This window comes from Crocodylus siamensis, chromosome 10 (genome assembly GCF_052110815.1).
Source record: "Crocodylus siamensis isolate JL-2025a chromosome 10, ASM5211081v1, whole genome shotgun sequence".
Lineage (NCBI taxonomy): Eukaryota > Metazoa > Chordata > Crocodylia > Crocodylidae > Crocodylus > Crocodylus siamensis.
In genome coordinates, this window is record NC_143404.1 from 50088365 (window position 1) to 50109380 (window position 21016).

At 45.0% G+C, this 21016-nt stretch overlaps 1 protein-coding gene across 8 annotated transcripts in view; it reads right to left on the minus strand.

Annotated features, from left to right (window-relative positions):
* NCOA6 (nuclear receptor coactivator 6) overlaps positions 1-21016 on the minus strand; it is a 92044-nt gene that overhangs the window by 60310 nt on the left and 10718 nt on the right. For 7 of the 8 annotated variants that reach the window (XM_090064697.1, XM_090064700.1, XM_090064698.1 and 4 more), the window contains 4 exons: positions 17065-17213; positions 15898-16173; positions 13588-13743; positions 10672-10794 (listed from right to left, as the gene is read on the minus strand). In XM_090064697.1, the coding sequence (XP_089920823.1) occupies positions 10672-10794; positions 13588-13743; positions 15898-16129 (511 nt within the window). In that variant the 5' untranslated portion in view covers positions 16130-16173; positions 17065-17213. The remainder of the gene's footprint in view (positions 1-10671; positions 10795-13587; positions 13744-15897; positions 16174-17064; positions 17214-21016) is intronic. The other variant, XM_090064704.1, reaches the window with a different exon arrangement.

A 21016-nucleotide genomic window follows, 5' to 3' on the forward strand; every position in this document is an offset into this window, starting at 1 on the left:
ATGTGAATGCCCTCCCAGGGTCTTGGCTAAAGGATTTGTGTACAGCAGTGGAATCCACCCTCACTCTCCCAGACATGCCTAGTTTAAAGCCCTCCTCAGCAAGTCAGTAAGTCTCGCAGAGAAGAGCTTCTTTCCTCTGCCTGTGAGGTGAATACCATCTCCTGCATGAAGACCAGTGCCACTGAACTGCATGCTAAGGTCAAGGAATCCAAAAGCAATATGGTGACACCATCTCCAAAGCTTTCGGTTGACTTTCTCCAATGCACTCCTCCCTCCAACAACCAGTCTCTAACTGGGAGGATTGAGAAGACCACTTGTGCTCCTAGTTCTTTAAGCTTCACCCCCATGGTCTTGCAGTTGTTCATGATTCTCCTGTAGTTGTTTCTTGCCATGTCATTGGTACCCACATGGACAAGGAGAATGAGGTAGCGGCTCGTAGGGCAGACCAGCTTTGAAATCCTTATCATTACATCTCAGATCCTGGCTGCTGGAAGGCAGCAGACCTCCAGAGCAAAGCGGTCTGAATGACAAATAGCACCTACTGTTTCCCACAGCAGGGAGTCTCCCACAACAATTACCCTTCATTGCTTCCTTGGTGGGGGTGGCTGTTCCTGTCCTGTTCTTGGTGCAGAGGATGTGAATGTCTGATCCATCAATGGTGTGAGGGCTGCGTAGTTGTTTTGTGGGGCTATTGGTGGAGCAACTGATGCATATTGAGGAACCCCAACAAGAAACTGTCCTGACATGAAGGTAGCACAAAAAAAATGGAGAGATCAATGTGTTTGCACAAGAAGCTTCTAAAATGCCTCAAATACAAAAGGACAGTATAAAGGCAATGGAAGAATGGACAGGTCACCAAGGATGAACAACAGAAAATAGCAAGAACCTGCAGGGACAAAATCAGAAAGGCAAAGGTAAAAAAAAACAAGCTGCACCTAGGAAAGCAGTTTAGGGACAACAAGAAGAGGTTCTATAAATATGGTGGCCAGAAAAGAAGGACCAAGGAAGCTGTGGGTCCTCTGTTAAAAAGAACACCTAACAAAAGATACAAAGAAGGCAGAGCTACTCAACAGCTACTTTACATCAGTCTACACAAAAAAATTAAGCTGCAGTCAGAAACCTAATATTGATTATCTGGATAAAAAAGGGGGCAAGCTGAGGGAAGAGATAACAAAAGAGATGGTCAGAGAGCTTTTGTTGAATCTGAAAGAATTTAAAGTCAGCTGGCCCAGTGAGCTTCATCCCAGGGTCCTGAAGGAACCGAGAGGATCTCTCAGAGCCCCTGGCAATGAAATCACAGGAGGTGGGCCAGGTACCAGAGGACTAGAAAAGGGCCAATGTAGTGCCCCTCTTTAAAAAAGGCAAGGAGGAGGACTGGGAGAACTACAGAGTGGTTAGCCATATCCTAAGGAAGACCACTTGCAAGCATCTAAAAGAGGAAAGGCTTACTGCAAGCAGCAAGCATGGATTCATGAAAAACAGATCATGTCAAACAAACCTGATCTCCTTCTTTAACAAAGTAACTACCTGGATGGATGAAGGGAATGCTGTGGATATAGTGCATCTGACTTCAGCAAGGCTTTTGACAAGGTCCCACAAGGCCTTCTCATATGTAAACTGGAGAAACGTGGGCTGGTCAAAACTACTGTAAGGTGAAGAAAAAACTGACTCAATAGGCACAAGCAAAGGGCAATTATTAATGGATCCATGTCAGAATGGCAGGAGGTTTTCAAGTGGAGTCCCACAGGGGTCTGTCCTGGACCCTATGGCTGTTCAATGTATTTACTGACAATATGGATGCTGGTGTAGAAAGCTTCTTGAACAAGTCATCTGCAGATGACAAAACTGGGAAGGATTCTGAACACACTGGAAGATGGGAGCACAATTTGGAAGGATCTTAACAGATTGGAAAGTTAGGCTGAAGCTAACAGGATGAAGTGTAATGTGGACAAATGCAAGGTGCTACACCTCAGGAGGAATAATCAAAAATACAAATACAAAATGGGTGATACCTGACTGGATGTCAGCTCTATGAAAAAGGACTTTTCGCTAGATGACTGTGGCACTGATGCCTACACAGTCAGATGGGTTGCAAATTGGCTGAGGGATGGCACCCAGAGTGGTGGTGGTGGACAGGTCATATTCGACCTGGAGTGATTTGGACAGTGGGTCCCCCAGGGCTCAGTCCTTGGGCCTGCACTGCTTAATCTCTTTATTAGCGACTTGGACGAGGGGGTGAATAGCACCCCGTTCAAATTTGCTGACGACACCAAGATCTGGGGCAAGGTGGGCACACTAGAAGAGAGGGACAGGATACAGCTGGACCTGGACAGGTTACAGGGGTGGGCAAATGAGAATAGGATGGGATTCAATACTGACAAGTGCAGGGTACCGCACTTGGGCAGTAAGAACCAGCAGCATATCTATAGGTTGGTGAACTCCCTTCTCGAAAGCACACAGTGGCAGAAAGAGATTCTGGAGTCATTATCAATTCCAAAATGAACATGGGCAGCCAACGTGAGGACAGAGTCAGTAAGGCCCTTAGATGCAACACTGGTCAGGCCACAGTTGGAATACTGCATCCAGTTCTGGGCACCACACTTTAGGAGAGGTGTGGCCAGCATCGAGAGGGTTCAGAGGAGGGCCACTCGCATGATCCAGGGACAGCAGAGCAGACCCTACGAGGAGGGGCTAGGGGACCTGAACCTGTTCAGCCTCCACAAGAGAAGGCTGAGAGGGGACCTGGAGGCCTTCTACAAACTTATGGGGGGGGATCAGCAGGGAATGGGAGACACCCTGTTCACCCATGCACCTCACAGAATAACCAGGAATAACGGCCATAAGTTGTTTGAGAGTAGGTTCAGGCTGGACATTAGAAGACACTATTTCAGTCAAGGCAGCTAGGATCTGGAACCAACTTCCAAGGGAAGTGATGCTGGCTCCTACCTTGGGGGTCTTTAAGAGGAGGCTTGACAGTTACCTAGCTGGGGTCATATGAGCCCAGTATTCTCTCCTGCCCAGGGCAGGGGGTCAGACTTGATGATCTACTTAGGTCCCTTTCAACCCTACATCTATGAATCTATGACTTTGAAGTCATAGACTGACATCTTGGTAGACCACAGACTCAATATGAGCCTGCAGTATGATGTAGCCTCAAAAGATTTTGGTCTGCATTAATAGAAGTGTTAGGTGCAAGACATGGGAGGTGATAGTGCCTCTCTACTCGGCACTGGTTAGGCCTCCCCTGGAGTACTGTGCGCAGTTTTAGGCTACACATTTTAAAAAGGATGTAGAGAAAATAGAGAGGGTCCAGAGGTGGGCAACAAAGATGATCAAGGGTGGACTTGGAAGGCAAGTCAAACGAGGAGAGATTGAAGGAGCTAGCCATGTTCAGCTTGTGGAAAAGGTGCTTAAAGAGGAGACATGAACACCAATCTTCAAATAGTTGAAGGGCTGCCATAAAGAAGAGGGAAAGCACTTTTTCCCTCTTGCTGCAGAAAGGAGGATGCAGACCAGTGACTTGAAGTTGTAGAAAAGAAAGTTTAGACTGGACAACCAGAAAAACTTCTTCACTTAGAACAAGGCAGTGGAATAGACTGCCTAGGGAAGTTGTGGACTCCCTATCACTGGAGGTGTTCAAGAAGTGGTTGGACAGCCACCAGTCGAGGATGATCTAGGTGCAGCTAAGCTGATTTTCTACCATGGTGATTTCCCATACTTCTGGGCTTGCTGGCTGCTCCTCCTCCCCACCCCAGTTTTTTCTGCTATGCGTGTCACGGTATTTTTAAGCCTCCCCAAAGGCACTGGGTGTTGGCTACAGCTCAGGCTGTGGACTTCAACTGGCATGTGCCAATTCTCCTGCCCAGAGCAAAGCTGAAGGTTCTTGGCTAGAGGGTCTTTCTCCTCTGATCAGGGTCAGACCAATTACTATATCTGGAGTCAGGAAGAAATTTTACCCCATGGTCAGATTAGTATGGACTGTGGAGTTTTTCTGCCTTCCTCTGTAGCAGGGGGCATGGCCCTCTACCCAGAATCTCTCGAGTAAATCGACAACTTTTTACAGAAGCAAGGTGTATTGGCTGTCACAGACCCCCTGCTTTACCAGCAGCAGGCCAGGGTATTAAATATATGTTTTGTCAGGGTTAAAGGTAGTCTTAAACAAAGTTTAGTTTATGATTCTATGGGGTGGCTTGGATAGGGATGATCCGGCATTAGGCAGGGTGTTGGACTATATGACCTCTGGAGGTTCCTTCTAGCCCTACTTCTCTATGGCTTTATGACTATGATCACCAAATTGACATTTTACTAGGAAGAAGTTTATAGTCTTCTAATGCAATTATGGAAGCCATAAGCAAGTGTCTTATTACTTTCCACAGCAAGATGGTTTCTGGTAGTTTCCAAAATGTTAACTCCAAACCGGTAAGGGTGCACCAACGGAGATTTATTTATTTTTTGGGGGGGGGGAGGAGGGGGGGAGGGGGGTAGAAGGGGCATGGAGGAGGGCAGATTAAGGCCTCCGCAGTGAGGGAGGGAGTCAGGCACGGGAAGGGGCAGGCACTGCTCAGCCACAGCAGGATGCGGGACAGAGCCGTGAGCAGTTCATCAGGGGAGAAGTCGGGTGGGGAGAGGGAGAGGAGTGGCTTCCACTGCTGCATGCACCCCTGAAGGCATGGGGAGCATGTGCATCCGGATCTGCATGTAGAGCAGGGTGGGCTGCCACTGCAGGCTATGGCTAGGGGCTGCACCAGGCTCTTGCTGGCGGGGATGTTAGGCTGGGGACTGCGCTGAAGGCAGGCAGTGGCGGCGCTGGGTGGAGTCAACAGGGACGGGGCTGCAGCCACCCCAAAATTTCCTGCATCCCAGCACTGCTACCCGCCCTGAACGCAGCCCCTGGCCCCACAACCTTGCCAGTAAGAGCCCAGCACAGCCCCCACCCACAGCCCAGTGGCAGCTCACCCCACTGCACTCTATGCACAAATCCACACCCCTCCCATGTCCTCTTGGAGTGTGCACAGCAGCGGAAGCAACCCCCACATGCCTCCCCTGACTAACTGCTCATTGCTCTGTCCCACGCCCCATCCCGGCTGAGCAGTGCCTGCCCCTGTCCCATTCCCTCCCTCACCACGGAGGCCTCAATCTGCGCCCCCATGCCCATTCCCCAGCCACAACTGACTTACAAGCCAATGTTGCTCTCCAAGCAGCAGGGCTGCGCTCCTGGCCACGTGCATGCTACAGCTCTGCGCATGCATGGGGCATTTAATCGGCCACATTATCAGCCAAATCGGGCAAAAAAAATTGATTTCCAATAATGTCAATTTTCCTCTATAACAGTGCCAATCTGATATGGCAGGGGTTTTCTGGTGGGTGCCCCTTCCAGATGCAGATCGGTGGGGAGGGGTGCTCACAGCTGGCCAGACACAGAGCTGATGGCACAGGGAGCTCACATGTGGCTGCCACCATCATCTATACACTCCATGTTGCCGCAGGGAACCACCTTCCCACGCCCAAATATCCCCACTTCTCCGTGTCACCAGCTTTGCGTCCAGCCATCTGTCAGCACTCGCTCCCCACCAGCACACAGTGGCAGCAGCACTGAGTGTATAGATGGCAGTGGGGGTAGCTGCTGTGTGTGAGCTCCCTGCGCTATCACCGTACACCAGGGGCAGGACAGGGTGCTGATGGCCAGCCAGATGCAAAGCCGGCAGTGCAGAAAAGAGGGGATACTTGGGTGCAGGAAAGCAGCGCACGGTGCTCAGTGGCAGTGGCATAGAGTGATGGATGGCAGTGGCTTCACCCCCCATGCTGCTGCTTCCCAGATATCCCCACTTCTCCACATCGCTGGCTTCGCGTCCAGCCGGCCATCAACAACACCCCTCTCCTCCACCAGCCGGCCAAACGCAAAGCTGGCAGTGCAGAGAAGCAGGGGTACTTGGGCAGAGGGAAACGGCACACAGTGGCAACACGGAGTTATGCATGGTGGTGGCAGCTCCGCTCCCCCGTGTCACCACTTCCCAAGCACCCCTGCTTCTCTGCGCCACCACCGCATGCCCCCTGGGGACTTCCCAAGTACCCCCAGGGGTACACATACCCCTGGTTGACAACAACTGTGATATGGGACTGATGTATCAGTGCACCTCTACATATCAGTTTACATTAGGATGTAAAATTGAAATAAAACATCTAAAGCAAACTCCGACCTCTTGCTGTGATACTAAAAATCAACAGAAAGAAATTCACACAGACTGAATTATTGACTCATGGACATATTATGCATGTCTTATTGCTTCTGGTGGCAAGTCATTTCTTCCTCTGCAAATTTCAAATTAAAGGATAAACAAAGACAGCTTTCTCCTAAATGCTGTCATTATTTTATCTTTTAAAAAAGACAAAGCAGTAATTAGCTACAACAAAAGCAATAATTTTCGCTTAGAAGATATTTAAAAATTTTACCACCCATTTTGGCAATATCTAATCAAATAACTGATAGCATATTTTACCATTTTAAAAGCTGTAAAAGCATTGGGCATTATAACACACTTTGTGACATTCATATATGTTGCCTCTATATTATACATAGAGGCAATATATCTCACAATACAACAACTAGCGGTCACAAAATGAAACTAGTAGGTAGTAAGTTTAAAACTAACAAAAAGGGAGTTTTCTCATACAGTATATAATTAAAGTGTGGAACTCATTAGAGTTTAACCAAATTCAAAAAAGGGATTAGATAAATTCTTGGGGGAAAAGTTGCATCAGTAGCTATTGAATAGAGAAGTTAAGGGTACAGCCTCTAAATTGGATCTTCCTAAACCACAGGTCAGCAACCCCCAGCACACTTGCCACAGCATGGCATGCAAAGGGATTTTGCTTGGCATGCACGCCTCAGGACAGATGGCAAAGGAGCTGCAAGGGGCCCGACCTTTGTTGTGGCACCGCAGCCCTGGCTGCCAGCAATGAGCGGGCAGCGGGGAAGTTGCAAGCCACTGCACCAAGGTCTGTGGAGCCCAATCCCAGCTCATTGCTAGCAATGGATTCATGCACACTGTCCCGGGACCCGAGGAAGCCGGGAAGACTTACCGGGAGAGCAGGAAGCCGCGACGGAGAGAGAGCCCGCACGGCTCGTTAGCCGTGTCTATGTACAGCTGCGGCCGGCAGCTGACGGTGACGTCAGCTGCCGGCCGGGAGATTTAAAAACGGCAGCCACCGCTCCAGTGGCAGCGGATGGTGAGGGGAACAAATGGCTGGCAAAGCCGCCCCTGCCATTAGCCCAGAGGGACGGGAGCTGCAGAGCCAAAGTGTTGGAGAGCCCGGGAGCCTGGAGAAGAGGCGGAACGGCTGGATCACCAGCGGATGAAGCCTGCGGTGGCAGATCGGGTGAGCAACGAAGGATCCAGACCACCCAGGAAGATCCTGAGATGCTTGTAGTAAGTGCCATGGCAGTGGGTGCAGGAAGCGCCGAAGAGGGGCGTGAGGCTGAAGGCTCACTTGGCGGGAGAGAAAGATCGGGGTGGGATAGCCACCTGGAACAGAAGGTGTCGATTGAAGAATACGGGGACAGCGCTATATATCCATCCAGGAGACGTCACTCCTGGGCAAGATCTTAGGGGCGTTGGAGGTAGGTCAGGGAGGTAGACCTTATAGAAGGATCACTTTGAGGAAGTACGCAGCTGATGGTGTAGGGTGACGGATCGGTGGTGCGAATTATCCTTTGTAATAGGGCTGGGACATCTATATCGGCGGAGAAGGCATCGGATGGCACATCACGGAGCAGGTGCAGGGAAGTGGAGACCGCAGGTCACATGAGGCCGGGGTGTAGGGGTGGCAGGAGCCCCATAGGTAACCGACGAGGCCAACCCGGGACACTGAGGGACCTGCGGACTAGCCCCACCCCACTGGGATAACAGCAAAGTCATGGCAGGCAAGAAGCGGGGTTGTCGAAACAGGTATACAACCAAATGTAGTAACACCAACATTCGGTGAAGAGGGCGGTTGCCAGGACAGAGCCAGACTACTCGTAGAGAGCTATGAAGGCCCGTTGGGGACACATACCTCCAGGCAGACAGCAGGGAAAAAGAAAAAAAAAAAACCAGCTGAGGCTGCACTGCCACAACAAGGATCAGGCCCCTTGCAATTGCCCTGCCACCTCCAGCACACCAGGAACTTACAAGTTGAGATTGGGGTGTTTTTGGCACCCTACCCAAAAACATTGTTGATCCCTGTCCTAGACCTTAAATGCTGGAGATTGCAAGCGAGAAGCACAGAGGAAAAAATCCCTGATTGTACCCTGTTCACTTTCCCTTTCAGCATCCACTCTCCACTACTGTGTGACACGGGATACTGGGCAACATAGACCTGTGGTCTGATTCAGTAAACTACAGTTCTTATTACAAGTAGAAAGGGGAGAGAAAAAACAACTTGTTCAAGGTGATATTTCAACTCTGTAGCAAAAACAAGATCAGCATTCAGGACCTACAGATTATACACAGTAGAGTGTACACTTCTAAAATTTGTACACGAATGTCAAATTGGCAAAGGCTGCATGAACTTTGGAAGACAAGGTTAGAATTCAAAATATTTAGGAGAAATGTTCTGAAATAAATGGGACATAATTCAGTGAAGACCACTGCAAAATACTATACTTAGGTAGGAATTGTACAAATATAAGATGGAGAACGAAAGGTTAGGGAACAGTTGTGCAGAGAAGAATCTGGAGGTCATAACAGATCACGAGCTGAACATGAGGTAACAATACTGTTGTGAAAACAGCAAACATTATACCAAGGTGTATAAACATGAGTGTCATATGTAAGACAAGAAGTAATCCTTCATTTCCACACAGCAACAGTAAAGCCTCAGCTACAGTTCTGTGTCTAATTTTGGGCATTACACTTAAAAAGTGACATGGACTAACTGGAGGTAGTTCAGAGGAAAGTAGCAGTGGTCGAGAAAGTTATGAGGAAAGCTTAAAAAAAAAAAAAAAAGATTAGTTCAATCCAAAAAAAAGGCCAAAAGGGAGAATGTAACAGTCCTCAAACCCGCAAAAGTTTTCTAAAGAAAGAGGTAATAAAGTTTTATCCCATCCCCACTGGATATGAAGGAGCAGTAATTCGTTTAAAAATGCAGCAATGCAGATGTAAATTAAATGTAAAGAAACTAACTCTAAGGCAGTGGGTCTCAACCTTTTTAGACTCGAGGCATGCCTCTGAAAATGCCGGCTTTTAGTTTTTACTTATTTTTTGACTACAGAAAAAATAACAGGGCAAATCATTGGTTGCAAAGACCTCAGAAACATCACATCACATTAGAATGTTTTTCACAGTACGGGTTCCTTTTTGAAGCATCTGGGCTTATCTTGTGAATCACGTTTGCACACCCTGAAGTACTAAACACTGCATGGCATGCTGTGGAACCCCTGAAAGGTACTCAGACAACCCCCAGTGGCGGCTGGCTGAGGGGATGCTGCAGCAGTCACTGTCACCACTACTGTGGCCAGGGGGATCTGTTATACATGCCTCCTTCAGAGCCAGATCATGAGAGTAACTGTAGCAGACATGGATGCTCTTGCCCACAGCCCTTCTCAGTCTGACCTTACATAGTATCTCCTGGAAATGGAGACGTGTGGGGCAGGTTTAACTGTCCCAAAAGCCTCCATATTACTTTATGCAAGCAGGCATACTGTTCTCTTGCAGCTCTTGCATGTTTGGCTTGAACATGCCTTCTGAAAAATGGCCTTGCACCCACTTTTCAGTTCAATTCTAACATGGCAGTGGTGGTACTGCTAGCACTGCAGCACCCTTGGGAGGCTCTCATGACACCCTGGTTGAAAATGCCTAGGGTAAATAAACATCTCCCGGGATATAGTTTAGCTATTTGATCCTAGTTTCACACAAAGGATGGATTAGAGCATAGTTTCTCAACCTGTGGTACAGGTACCCCTGAGGGTACACAAGACACAGGCAGGGGGTACACAGGTATCCCAACACTCTCTCTCTCTCGCCCTCTTTTCCTCTCAAACTATGGCAAAAAATTTGATGCACCATGCATTAAAATTCCCAAGGAATCATTTGGCGTGCCGCACTTTGCACAGCACTGGGTTCAGCCCTCCTAACTTTGGGCAACATCACTTCTAGCCCAGGTACATACCTGAGTTGTGCACCCCTGGTATAAAAGGTGGCAACCCTACCCACACCAGATCAGACATCTTTCATATCACAGCCGTATATACTTAGCCCTTCTTCCAACATATAGCACACATTAGTCTGTAAATATAAAATTACACGTTGGGGTACTTATTAAAATTTTCAGATGTTAGGGGGTACTTGCTACTTAAAAGGTTGAGAAACACTGGATTAGACACCTCAAAATGTCAAGATGTCCTATTTTCTACAGTTCTCCCAATTTAGGAGTTAGCATGCAAGAATATTATTTTGCTCCTTTCCATTCTGTATTCAAAGCGATTTTGTTTCCTATAAATATTTGAGAAAAACAAAGCATCTAGGTATATGCAACTGGCATACCTTACAGGGAACAGCATACTGACACCGTAGGAAATGCATACTGATTTTATGGGAGTTAAATCTATGCTTGAAAATGCTGCTAGTATTAATGAGGTTACATGATCAGTAACCTATTTCAAATCATGATATTAAATTACTAAGTAAAACTTACCTTGGCCACCTTGTATGGGAAATCCAGTCTCTATTCGCACTGAATTGCCTGCCCCCATGGGCCCATTAATCCTGACATCTTGGCTTCTACTTTGAGCTAAAGCCAAGTTGATAGCACCTTCACCTAAAAGGAACACACATCAGTAATGCCAAGTGATATGCATCTGCAAATCATTTCCTTTTTCTCTCCTGCAAAGTGGCATTAAAAAGACACACTACCAGCCTTGACACTAAGCTCTGACCTGTTGTGTGGGCTTCTAAACAAAGAGCAGTTATGTAATTCACTGCTCTGGCCTTTTCATTACCATGTATACCAGGGGCAGGCAATTCCTTTGGACAGAGGACCACTTACTTAGTTCTGGCAAGCTGTCAAGGGCCGCACGGGTAGTCCCGCCCCCTAACCCCTGCCCTTTGCCACCAGAAAGCCCTCCCTTTACCCCTAGAGGTACTCCTTTCAGCAAGGGATTTTGCCATCTAGGAACCAGAAAAATACCAAATTATATTCTAAAAAGCGAACATCTAAAACATTCATTAATTTGATTTTTTTTTTAAAGTGTCCTGGTTTACTTGTGTTTGTGTAGTGTACATAGAAGTGACTGCACAATAGCTTAAAATGAAGTCTTACTCTTATACATTGTGGGGGGTGGGTATAGGTTTGTGCAGAGCTGTAGGTGTGTCTTTGGGGGTGGATAGGTATAGAGGTGTGGGGTGAGGGAGCATGTGGTGTGTGGGTGGGGGGAGGGTGGCTGGGGTGCATGAGGGGTGTGGGGGTCTGCATGTATGGCAGTGCAAGGGGGTGTGTGGGTACATGTATATGGTTGGTATGTATGTGGGCCTCGTCCTACAAACACACACACACCCCGCCCACTCCTGCTCCTGGCCCCAGTACCTGGAGCAGCCAGCAGCCAGCAGGAAAGCAGGAAAATGGCAGCTACAGGCAGGGGAAAGGGACAGTGAGCAGATGAGGGGGAGCACAGCGATAGCTGGGTGGAAGCATGGCGCCTGGGCCATTATCCCGGGGCCAGCACCAGCAGGGCACAGAGCAGGGCAGCAGGGCAGCAGGAGCATGGGACCCGTCCCCCTCCAGCACAACTGGTGCCAGACCCCACGCTCCTGCTGCCCTACTCCAGGCCCGCCAGTGCCGGCCCTGGCACACCAGCATGGGCCTGTGTTCTGGCACACCCACCCCCCCTGCACCTGTAGCTGCCATTTCCCCACTTTCCTACTGGCTGCTCCAGCACCACGTGGCTCCTAGCTGCATCACCAGACTGCGGAATTCAGCAGGAGCCAGCCTGGCCCAGCTCCGAGGACTGGGGCAATCCCATGGTCCTCCCCTGGCTTCCCCTCTCCCCCACATTCTTAACTGAATTTCCCTCTGGGGCACAGGAAGGCAGGAACAGCCCCAGGAGCCCCGGCCAAAAGCCTCTGCTAGGCATGGGGCTTCCAGCTGTGGTGACGGGTGGAAGGAGGCTGGGGGCAGTGCAGGGAAGGGCAGGCCTTGGTTTTGTGCTGTCAGCTTCCCCGAGGTCCTATTGCCAATGGCTCCTGTCATCTTTGACAGGCAGCCAGGAACAGATAAATATTAAATTTTCTAAATTTTTTAGGGGCCCCACAGGCCCGATAGACTGGCCTGGCAGGCTGTATCCTGCCCACGGGTCATATTTTTCCTGCCCCTGATGTATACAATACAGACTATGATCTTTTAAGAAAAGAAACAGCTGCATGACCCAAGATTTATATGCTTAGAGTTCAGACCCTGAATACCATGTCCTGAGCTGCTTGAAGCAGTACCCAGGAGTGCAATTTTACTTGTAAATATCTACTGAAATACTCATTTTAAGAATTCTCATTTCAAGGTTCAGCAAGCAGCAGAAAAATCAATATGCATCATTTTTAGCTAAGTAACATTTTGATTGTAGTACTGAATAAAACCTCCTAGAATTTTAAGATACTCAAAAGACTTCAAATTTCAATCAGTTTATTATTATCATTAAAGTTTCCATAACTGAGCATTTTAATAAAATACAAAACAAAAAAACAAAAGCTAACAGGCATTGCTCCAAATTAGTCAAGTTGAAGATGGTTCTGAAGCCTATTCCCAAGCACATTAAGTTTGCCATCTATGCTTAGGGCCCTCTCTACGTGTGCAGGTAACGGTGCAATGGGATCAAATGAACAATTGACACAATGGCACCCTCTGCCACACATGTGCATGGCAGGAGGTGTGATTGTGGCATTGCACATTAGTTCCCATTGCACCTTATTGCCAGTGCAGGGGAAGCACAATCCCAGGCTACCCCTGCACCAATGAGAAGCAATCTCCTGTGGCTGGGAACCCCACGTATCCCCGGGGTTGGAGGATCGCCACAGGGGCAATCTCCCCACTCTGGGGTTGCGGGAAAACCCCCAGGGCCAGTGGATTACCACAAACCTCAGCCCCAACCCTTGGGGGCAGGCAGTGGAACCTGGCCCCAGGGATTTTCCATAACCCTGAGCCCTAAGGATTGTGGCAGCTTCAGTCCCTATTGGTCGGGGGTTTGAAAGAAACCCCCAGACCCTGGAGATCACAGCTGCTGCAATCTCTAGAGCCCTAGGGTGTTATGCTGAACACAGTACACCCCTATAGCTGGAAGCCCCATTAGCTGATGGAGCACCCAGACAAAGGGAAGACCCTGCTTCATGTGCAAATTAAAGCTCAGTATCAACCAGTTATAAAGTTAGTACACATTTTTTAAGTCTATCTTTATAGCTGGATGGAGCTTTTTATTTTGTGATAGCTACTTTGCACGTGTAACTAGTCTTCAGATGCTTGTGCAATTAACCAGTTAACCGCACAATACCTGCAATGTGTCAAGGGGGCCTTAGTTCCAGAACATTCACAATTTTAGTACATCTTAGAAACCAAGTGTGAAAATACCTTCAATTTGAACTGAGAGAATTCCCAAGTCACGAAGCTGCTGGTTGTTGTTCTGAGCCAAAATTCGCAGCCGCTCCGCAGCTTCTCGGGGTATGTTAAAAGTAACACGTACACTGTTCCAGGGTTCTACCTTCTGCAACTTTAACTTGCTGGATTCTTAATTAAAAGAAAAGAAAAATATAATATGAAATAATTCTTCAAATAGAAACAATGAACTAACAGAACAGAACATAGCCAAATATGTATCTCAGGTTTCCATCCATTAAAATTATCTACAGTTATTTCATTAGCTGGAGATAAGCAAAGTTGTCTAAACACAGTTGCATATTAATTTCTACATGCCAAACCATACCTGTTATTTCCCTTAAAAACAAACTATATCAAAAAACCTCACAAGATAGGTTTACAGCACAGCCAGAGTACCTGAGTGAAACTATTTAAAAATTGAACCATTTCTTTGCAAGTAAACTAGTTTGTAAGGGTGGGATTATTCATAGCAGATAGGTTTACCTAACAGTCATATACTAGACTCCCTTCACAGAGAAGCTAAATTTAAGAGTGCATGCTGATCTTTTATTTTTGTAATAATTCTCATTTCTATACATGCTTTAAAAAATTTTATACCAATATTAAAAAAAAACAAACAATGCCAACTGAGAGTTCTCTGAGATTTCTCTTTCAATAGGATGCATGAAAAGACAATATCCTCAACTTCATCTAGCATGTTCATTTTCCGTTGATAATTAAATCCCATCCAAATACAGAAAGCATGTACATAAGACATTATATCTTATATTTTTGGCAGGTTTTCCAAATATTTAAACAATACTGTAAATACTCCAACAATCTTTATCCTTACCAGAAGTTATTTAAACAGAAAAAAGGTGAAAGCCAGGAAAGTTTTATTGAATACCTTTAGTTAAGTTAGAGTTATCCATAATGTGTTACTCCACAGTACATTAAAACCATCTCAAAAGTTGTTCCTAATATAGATTTTCAGGTCTATAATTTTTAACTCTTTGGAAAAGATGGCCTCTAAAATCTGGCCTATATATTTGCTATTTCCATATTATTTAAAGACTTAAGTCACTTGTTAATTATTTGCTCTTTAAGACCTCTCTCCTGTGAAAGCAATAACCATTCTTACCCAGTACCTTATTTCCTGCCACTTTAGTAATCTCAGTATTTCCAGTTTATCCTCTTTACTACTCACAGACATTGCTTCTGAGGGTGTCTTCTTTAATCCTCTTTGTCACATTCTGACACAAAGAACTAATTCTTTGGCCATTTCCTTTTCAGTAATCAATAGTTCTTTATTTTTCTATCCTATTAACAGCCTGCTTGAAACTCATTTTTAAACCTCTACAAGAGATGTATTACTGGTTTTAATATCTCTAGTTGCTAGTCCTCCAGTTTCCCTTCTTGCCTTTCTAAAATTATACTACTACTTCCAATACATCTCTTCAGTTTACACTCTACATAGAACAAAACAGAGCTTTCAAGCTGTATCAGCTTCAGCCAGGGGTTCTTAACCTTTTTAGACTAAAGGTATCGCTCAGAAAATGCCAGCTCTTACCTTTCACTCATTTTTTACTACGAAAAAGACAGAGCAATTCTTCCTTTGCAAGGAACACAGTGGATTCCTATATGAAATCTCTGGGTTTAATCCTGTGAACCCTGCATAAATGTTTGCACACTTAAGAAATAAAATTGTGTGGTACCCCATGGCACCTTTAAAAAGATCTAGTACCAAGTCACTCTGGTTCAGAACCACTGATTTAAGCCAACTGGCATGTCATCCACATTAGTTTGAGAAGCCTGGTTCAAGTGAAGATGTTCACTTCTTTAGGTTTTAATCAATGTTCTTCAATTTACCAGAACACTGCATATTCCAACGTGTACTTTTTTATTGAATACATCAGTGGTCCTCAGCTGGTGATCCCCCTCACCACCTCATACTCAAATTGAAGATGAGGGGCTTTCCCTCCCCCCTTTTTAAACAGGGGAAAACACCTCATCCTGGATGCAGAATTTTGTGAAAAAATAACCCTGCTACATTTTGTAACAATCTAAATTGGTGTCAATCGACCAGTCTTAACTGGCCCAGCAGCCACATGAGCAGTGAGTGTTAACCAGAGCCCTACAATAGCATATGCATCTCTAGGTGACTTGTCTGAGTCAAGGAGCATTGGTCTGAGTATCACTGATCTAGAATAACTTAATTTAGAACAATATGACTAATTATCTACATACATGGCTATTTCAAGGAAACAGCAGTTGGAAAAAAAAAATGAGAAGAAAATAGATTACCCATGTGTAAAAGGCCAGGCACATTCTCCAATATGATACCTAGTTTCTTTTTAAAGTCCTTGTCATCTATATTTCCTTTAAAAGCTACAAAGATTGTGGAATCTTCTGTACTGTCCGGTTTCAGGTCATCTTCCTCCAGTCCAGAGTCAAAATCCACCTCAGAGTCTTCCATAGTTGAGGAGCACCAGGAAGTGTGGATATCTTTTAAGTTAGGTAGATCATCTGAAACCATGGCTATTTTCCAGCCGTGTAAGCCAGTCAGAATTTAAAAGGAAGCTTTGAAAAAAAAATATTTATTGTAAAATAAGTATAACTGGGCATGTAATTCATGAGAACACCACAAGTACTAAATGCTAATTTCTACAGAAACAGAAGTCAGTAAAGTGTTATAGTGCTACAGTATAAAATTTAATATTAAAGAGTCTAAAATACTGTAGCATCACATTAACCTTCCATTCAGAAAAAAGAAGTGGAAGAGAGGGAGCAGAGCAGCAGCAATGAAGCAGCTCAGAGAAACATTCCTAGCTTTCTACTACAGGTGGAATTGTGCTGCTCCACCCTCAGGCTTCCATCATGAACACCACCCACCATAAAGAGCACAAGCAGATAGGATACAATAGCAACACTTAAAAAAAAAGCAGCATAATTCTGTTTTCTTTTCTTTTTTTCTCTTCTCTTAAACCACAAAAATGTAAAGCATTCGAGAGATCACATGAACAAGCTGGAACAGCTATGGTAGGTAGATAAAATGGCCTCTATATTCCCATCAAGCTTTTCCTAATGTTATAGTTATTAAACACCTGACACCAATAGTTCTTTACAATTTTCTACTGACACTGATGGCTAAAACCCCTTATATGCTTATGACTGCTGGTGAGATTTTCCAAAAGCATTAATGAGGGAACTGGCCACTCTGACAAAGAATAGCCTTGTCCACATACTGCAGGAGATTTTGGTGCAAGTATCAAGACCTCGTCACTGCATATTTCAGCAGTTTGGGTAACATGGAGAAGATTAAATAAAAACAGCTGAAGTATTTAATAACAGAACTTTTAAGCCCTAACTACTAAAGCCTCAAAGAATGCTGGCAGAATTTAAGAAGGCCATGTTGTCTACGAACATCACAGAAGGCAAACAGGGACTGCTAATACGTAATAAGTAACCCACCAGGCATCCCAGAGGCTGCAAGACAAACAAGTTGATCTCAAAAACTGTAGTCATCATAATATCCAGGCTGTTGGTCCGCTAGAGTTAACCAAAGGGACTGGCTCACAGATTTCTTCCACGCTTGATTAATCAGAAGTACTCCAGTTGACCTGTAAATGTAGTCAGTTTAAAAATGAATAAATAATAATTTAAAAAATCAGTTTACACTCACTGCCATACCAGAACACAGTACTGGGTTAGTGAGCTCATTACTCTGTTCTGTAGATGAAATCCTTGTGTTAAGCACAGCCAGGATCCTGTAAAATTTAAGAACTTCTTATTAAAAGAAGTCACCAACAGAGATTTTTGGGGCTGATACCTATAGCCAATATTTAAGAAGGCATATCGGCCAATACCAATCTGATTTCCGATACAGCTGTCTCCAGCTGGCAAGTTCAGTGTGGTGGAAGGGGAGATGGGAGGGATGGGGCATGGGGGGAGGGAGGACTGTGCAGGGATCTTCTCAGCAGGGGCTGGGCTCAGAGGAGGCACCAGCAGGCAGGAGTGGATGCAGAATCCTCTCAGCCTGCTGGGAACCGCTCCAAGACCAGCCCCCTCCAAGAAAAGCCCTACGCAGCCCCAGCTGCAGCCCACCCTATGCAGATCTGGGGGGCACACGCCCCCCCATGCCCTCCTGGGGTGCAAGCAGCAGCAGGAGCCACCTCCCCGCTCCCGCCCTGCTCCCCACAATGCATGGGCAGCACCTGCCCCTGCCCCTCCCTCACCCATCGGGCCAATATCCAATACAGCCAGTTTTCCTTATATCGGTATTGATCCAATATTGGACTGATGTATTAATGTACCTCTACCTAAGCTGGTTTTGAAGGATTTTTACATGGAGACAGAAAGAAATGCCAAGTTTTTAAAACCAAGCCAAATGCAACTTCAGGGAACAGAATATGCACTCCTTTATCCAATATGTGAAAGGAAACCCAAAATAGCTACGCCAACTGTTCTGATCTCTGGATGAGTGAGACCTGAACTACTATTCTTTGCAAAATGTGTATTCTGTTTCCAAAGATCTCTAAATACATAGTGACCTACAATGTATACGAGCCTGAGGCTTAACCCCTACACTTTCTACAACTGTATTTTGGATGGCCGACTTATTCTATTCACTATTAATGTAATATTACTTAAATTCCTATTCCAGGTATTAGCCATAAATTTGATTAGGGTACAACTAGGCCATAAACATAATCTACGCTATTAGTTGTTATGTTTGCATATACATGATTTGTCTATGTTGTACAATGATAGGTGATAAGAAAGTGGATACTTGCCAGGGGTGCCCATTTTTTGCCTAATGCTAGCTGTTGCCAAAGCCTAGAGACCTGTATAGTAGGCATGTGCGAATAGGGAAGTATTAAATTCAGATCTGGCCGATTCAGAGGATTCAAATCACTGTTGCCATTCGATTCAGCTGAATCAGTAATTGGAGATTAAGTGCTGATTCGAAGATTCGGATAGGCCGGGGAGAGGCAGGAACAGGTACGGATGGCTGCAGGTACCCCATCAAGGGATGGGGCTGGGCAGGACAGGGCAGCCATGGGGCCTCCTTCTGCGGCTCCCCCCCACCCAAGGAGAGGCAGGCACAGCCAGAGGAGCCACAGGGGAACTTGTAGCTGCCTGGCTCTGCCTGCCTCTCCCCAGCCGATCCAAATCCCTCTGAAACTTTTTTATTTGGATTCAATTTGGACCTTTTAATGGGTCTCCCAGTTCAATTTGGATTTGGAGATTTGGCCACCAAATCAGGGTGAATCTTCTCCGAATCAAATCAGCAACCAAAGCTTTGCACAGCCCTACTACATAAACATATAGTGCACTGGTCCTAGGTTGGCTTGTCAATTTGCTAGCCACAAATTTTCAGCATGTGGCTGAAATAGTACTTACCTTCTCTATACCTTTCAGGGCAAGTTAAGAAAACTCATTCCTTGCAATTACTGCCAAAAACAAACCAATTTCCCAAGAACCAAGACTATAAAGAACAAGTTATTTAAGTTCAAGAGTACTCAGAAACATCCATGAAAACCTTTATAGCTCAAGATGGCAGGCTTCAGAGCAGGATGTAGGTAATTTTTGGCAGAGATCCAAAAATAAGCCTTGATAAAAGAAGTGATAGGTGTGATAGGTTAGAGCTTAAAGGTGATTTGCAAGGGGATTTAAAAAAAAAACAAAAAACTAAAAAAAACGGCCCCTTCCGTTTTTTTAAAGCAAGTAAGGTCAACCTAAAAAGCTTCTTTCAAAAATAAAATTTAAAAAAGTTACAAGACCTTGGACTTCTGCATTTAACATATATATATATATCACGGCTGATAAAACTGTATGTATGTACATTTTGAATCCTTGCACCTTTGAAACCTTGATGTTCTTTCTACATAATTTTATGCATTGTCACATTGCCTGCACACAAAAATGCACATCTTGTCTATGTTCTTCTTCCTGAAAGACTACAGATAATAGAGGGCGTTTATACACGTGCTCGGGGGGGAGGGGCAGGAGGCGGAGTTCATCAGAACAGCTCCAGGACAACCACTCATTAAAATGCCACAGCATTCTGTGTATTCAGTATCCTGTATTTAAAAATGGCCTCAGAGATGCTTTAACTATAGCTCATTCAATGAGTTTTCGTTAAAGCACCCCCACCCCCATTCTGAAATGCAGGAGGCTGAATACACATGATGGCAAGGGAAGATGGAGCATTCCAATTAGAATGTGTCAGAGCACATGTATAGGTATCCAAAATACAGAGAGTAGCGCTACTTCAAGACAAGTATTAAGGAAGTAAGAAAATGAACAATTAAGATGGGAAGGGATTTTCAGGTACTATTTAAGATTTTTGGGGGGGTTTGAAAAGTCTAAATAAACTTTTTTTGGGGAAAAAAAGATCTCTATTTACAGTTCTGTATACCTGCCAGAAAGGACAGAGAAAGCCCCTTTACAGTTCTCTGCACTCACAGAAGAGAAGGAAAAATAAAGCTTTTTTGAGGGGTGGGGAGAAGTCTTTCAAGCCTTTGTTGTATTGAGGAAAAAGAAAATACATAAAAAGGTAGAAAGGCTCCATTTCTCCTTCTTTGTAAATCTCTTTCAGGAAACTGACGAATGGGAAACAATCTCAGACATAATCAAAAAAAATACAGGTGGACTACATGCCTGATGGATTTCAGTCAGAAGTTTACCGCACACCAAAGTCATTCCACTTGCGACAGCTTTTTAATCATAAACTTCCCTTTTAATCTCTTTCCCATTAGATCTAAAATAGCAATCTTTCCTTTGACTATGGATAAAACAAAATCATGATTTAAAAGGGCCCATAGAGTATAAGATCTTCACAAAGATACTGCAGCTCAGATTGAATTACATCTGAATTTTAATGTACCAGATCTAACAAGATCTGTTAAAATTATAATCAGTATGGACAAAGATGTTCTACAAATCATAATACAATATAGTCTGCTAAATCCCAAAGGATCATAGCCATTGTTGCACCTGACAAGGAAAGCTTTTGATTGTGCTAAGTTTTAAAACGTTCCTTACATTTTTATACATTTTACTGTTGGGCTAAAGCACAACATTTAGGCTCATCAGCAGAAGTTCCTTTCTAAACATGGTCCTTTGACCTTTCACACTCAACCAGTATACCTATCAGGGATGCCTAATACATGCATCTGTTCTCTCAGATGACACACACTTTGGGTTTGATTCATACATATTTAGGGTCAGGGACAACCTATCTTGGCTATAATATGAGGGAACTGGGAATACAAAGAGTCTGTAAAAAGTCTTCCTCTATAGAAAGAGCACCACTGTTTCCTAAATCAAATCATGATGGTGCTCCTATTAAAAACAAAATGTTTATGGAGTAGAGAAAGATATGTTGGTCTTAAATCAGGCAGAAGACAGGGCAAAGTGG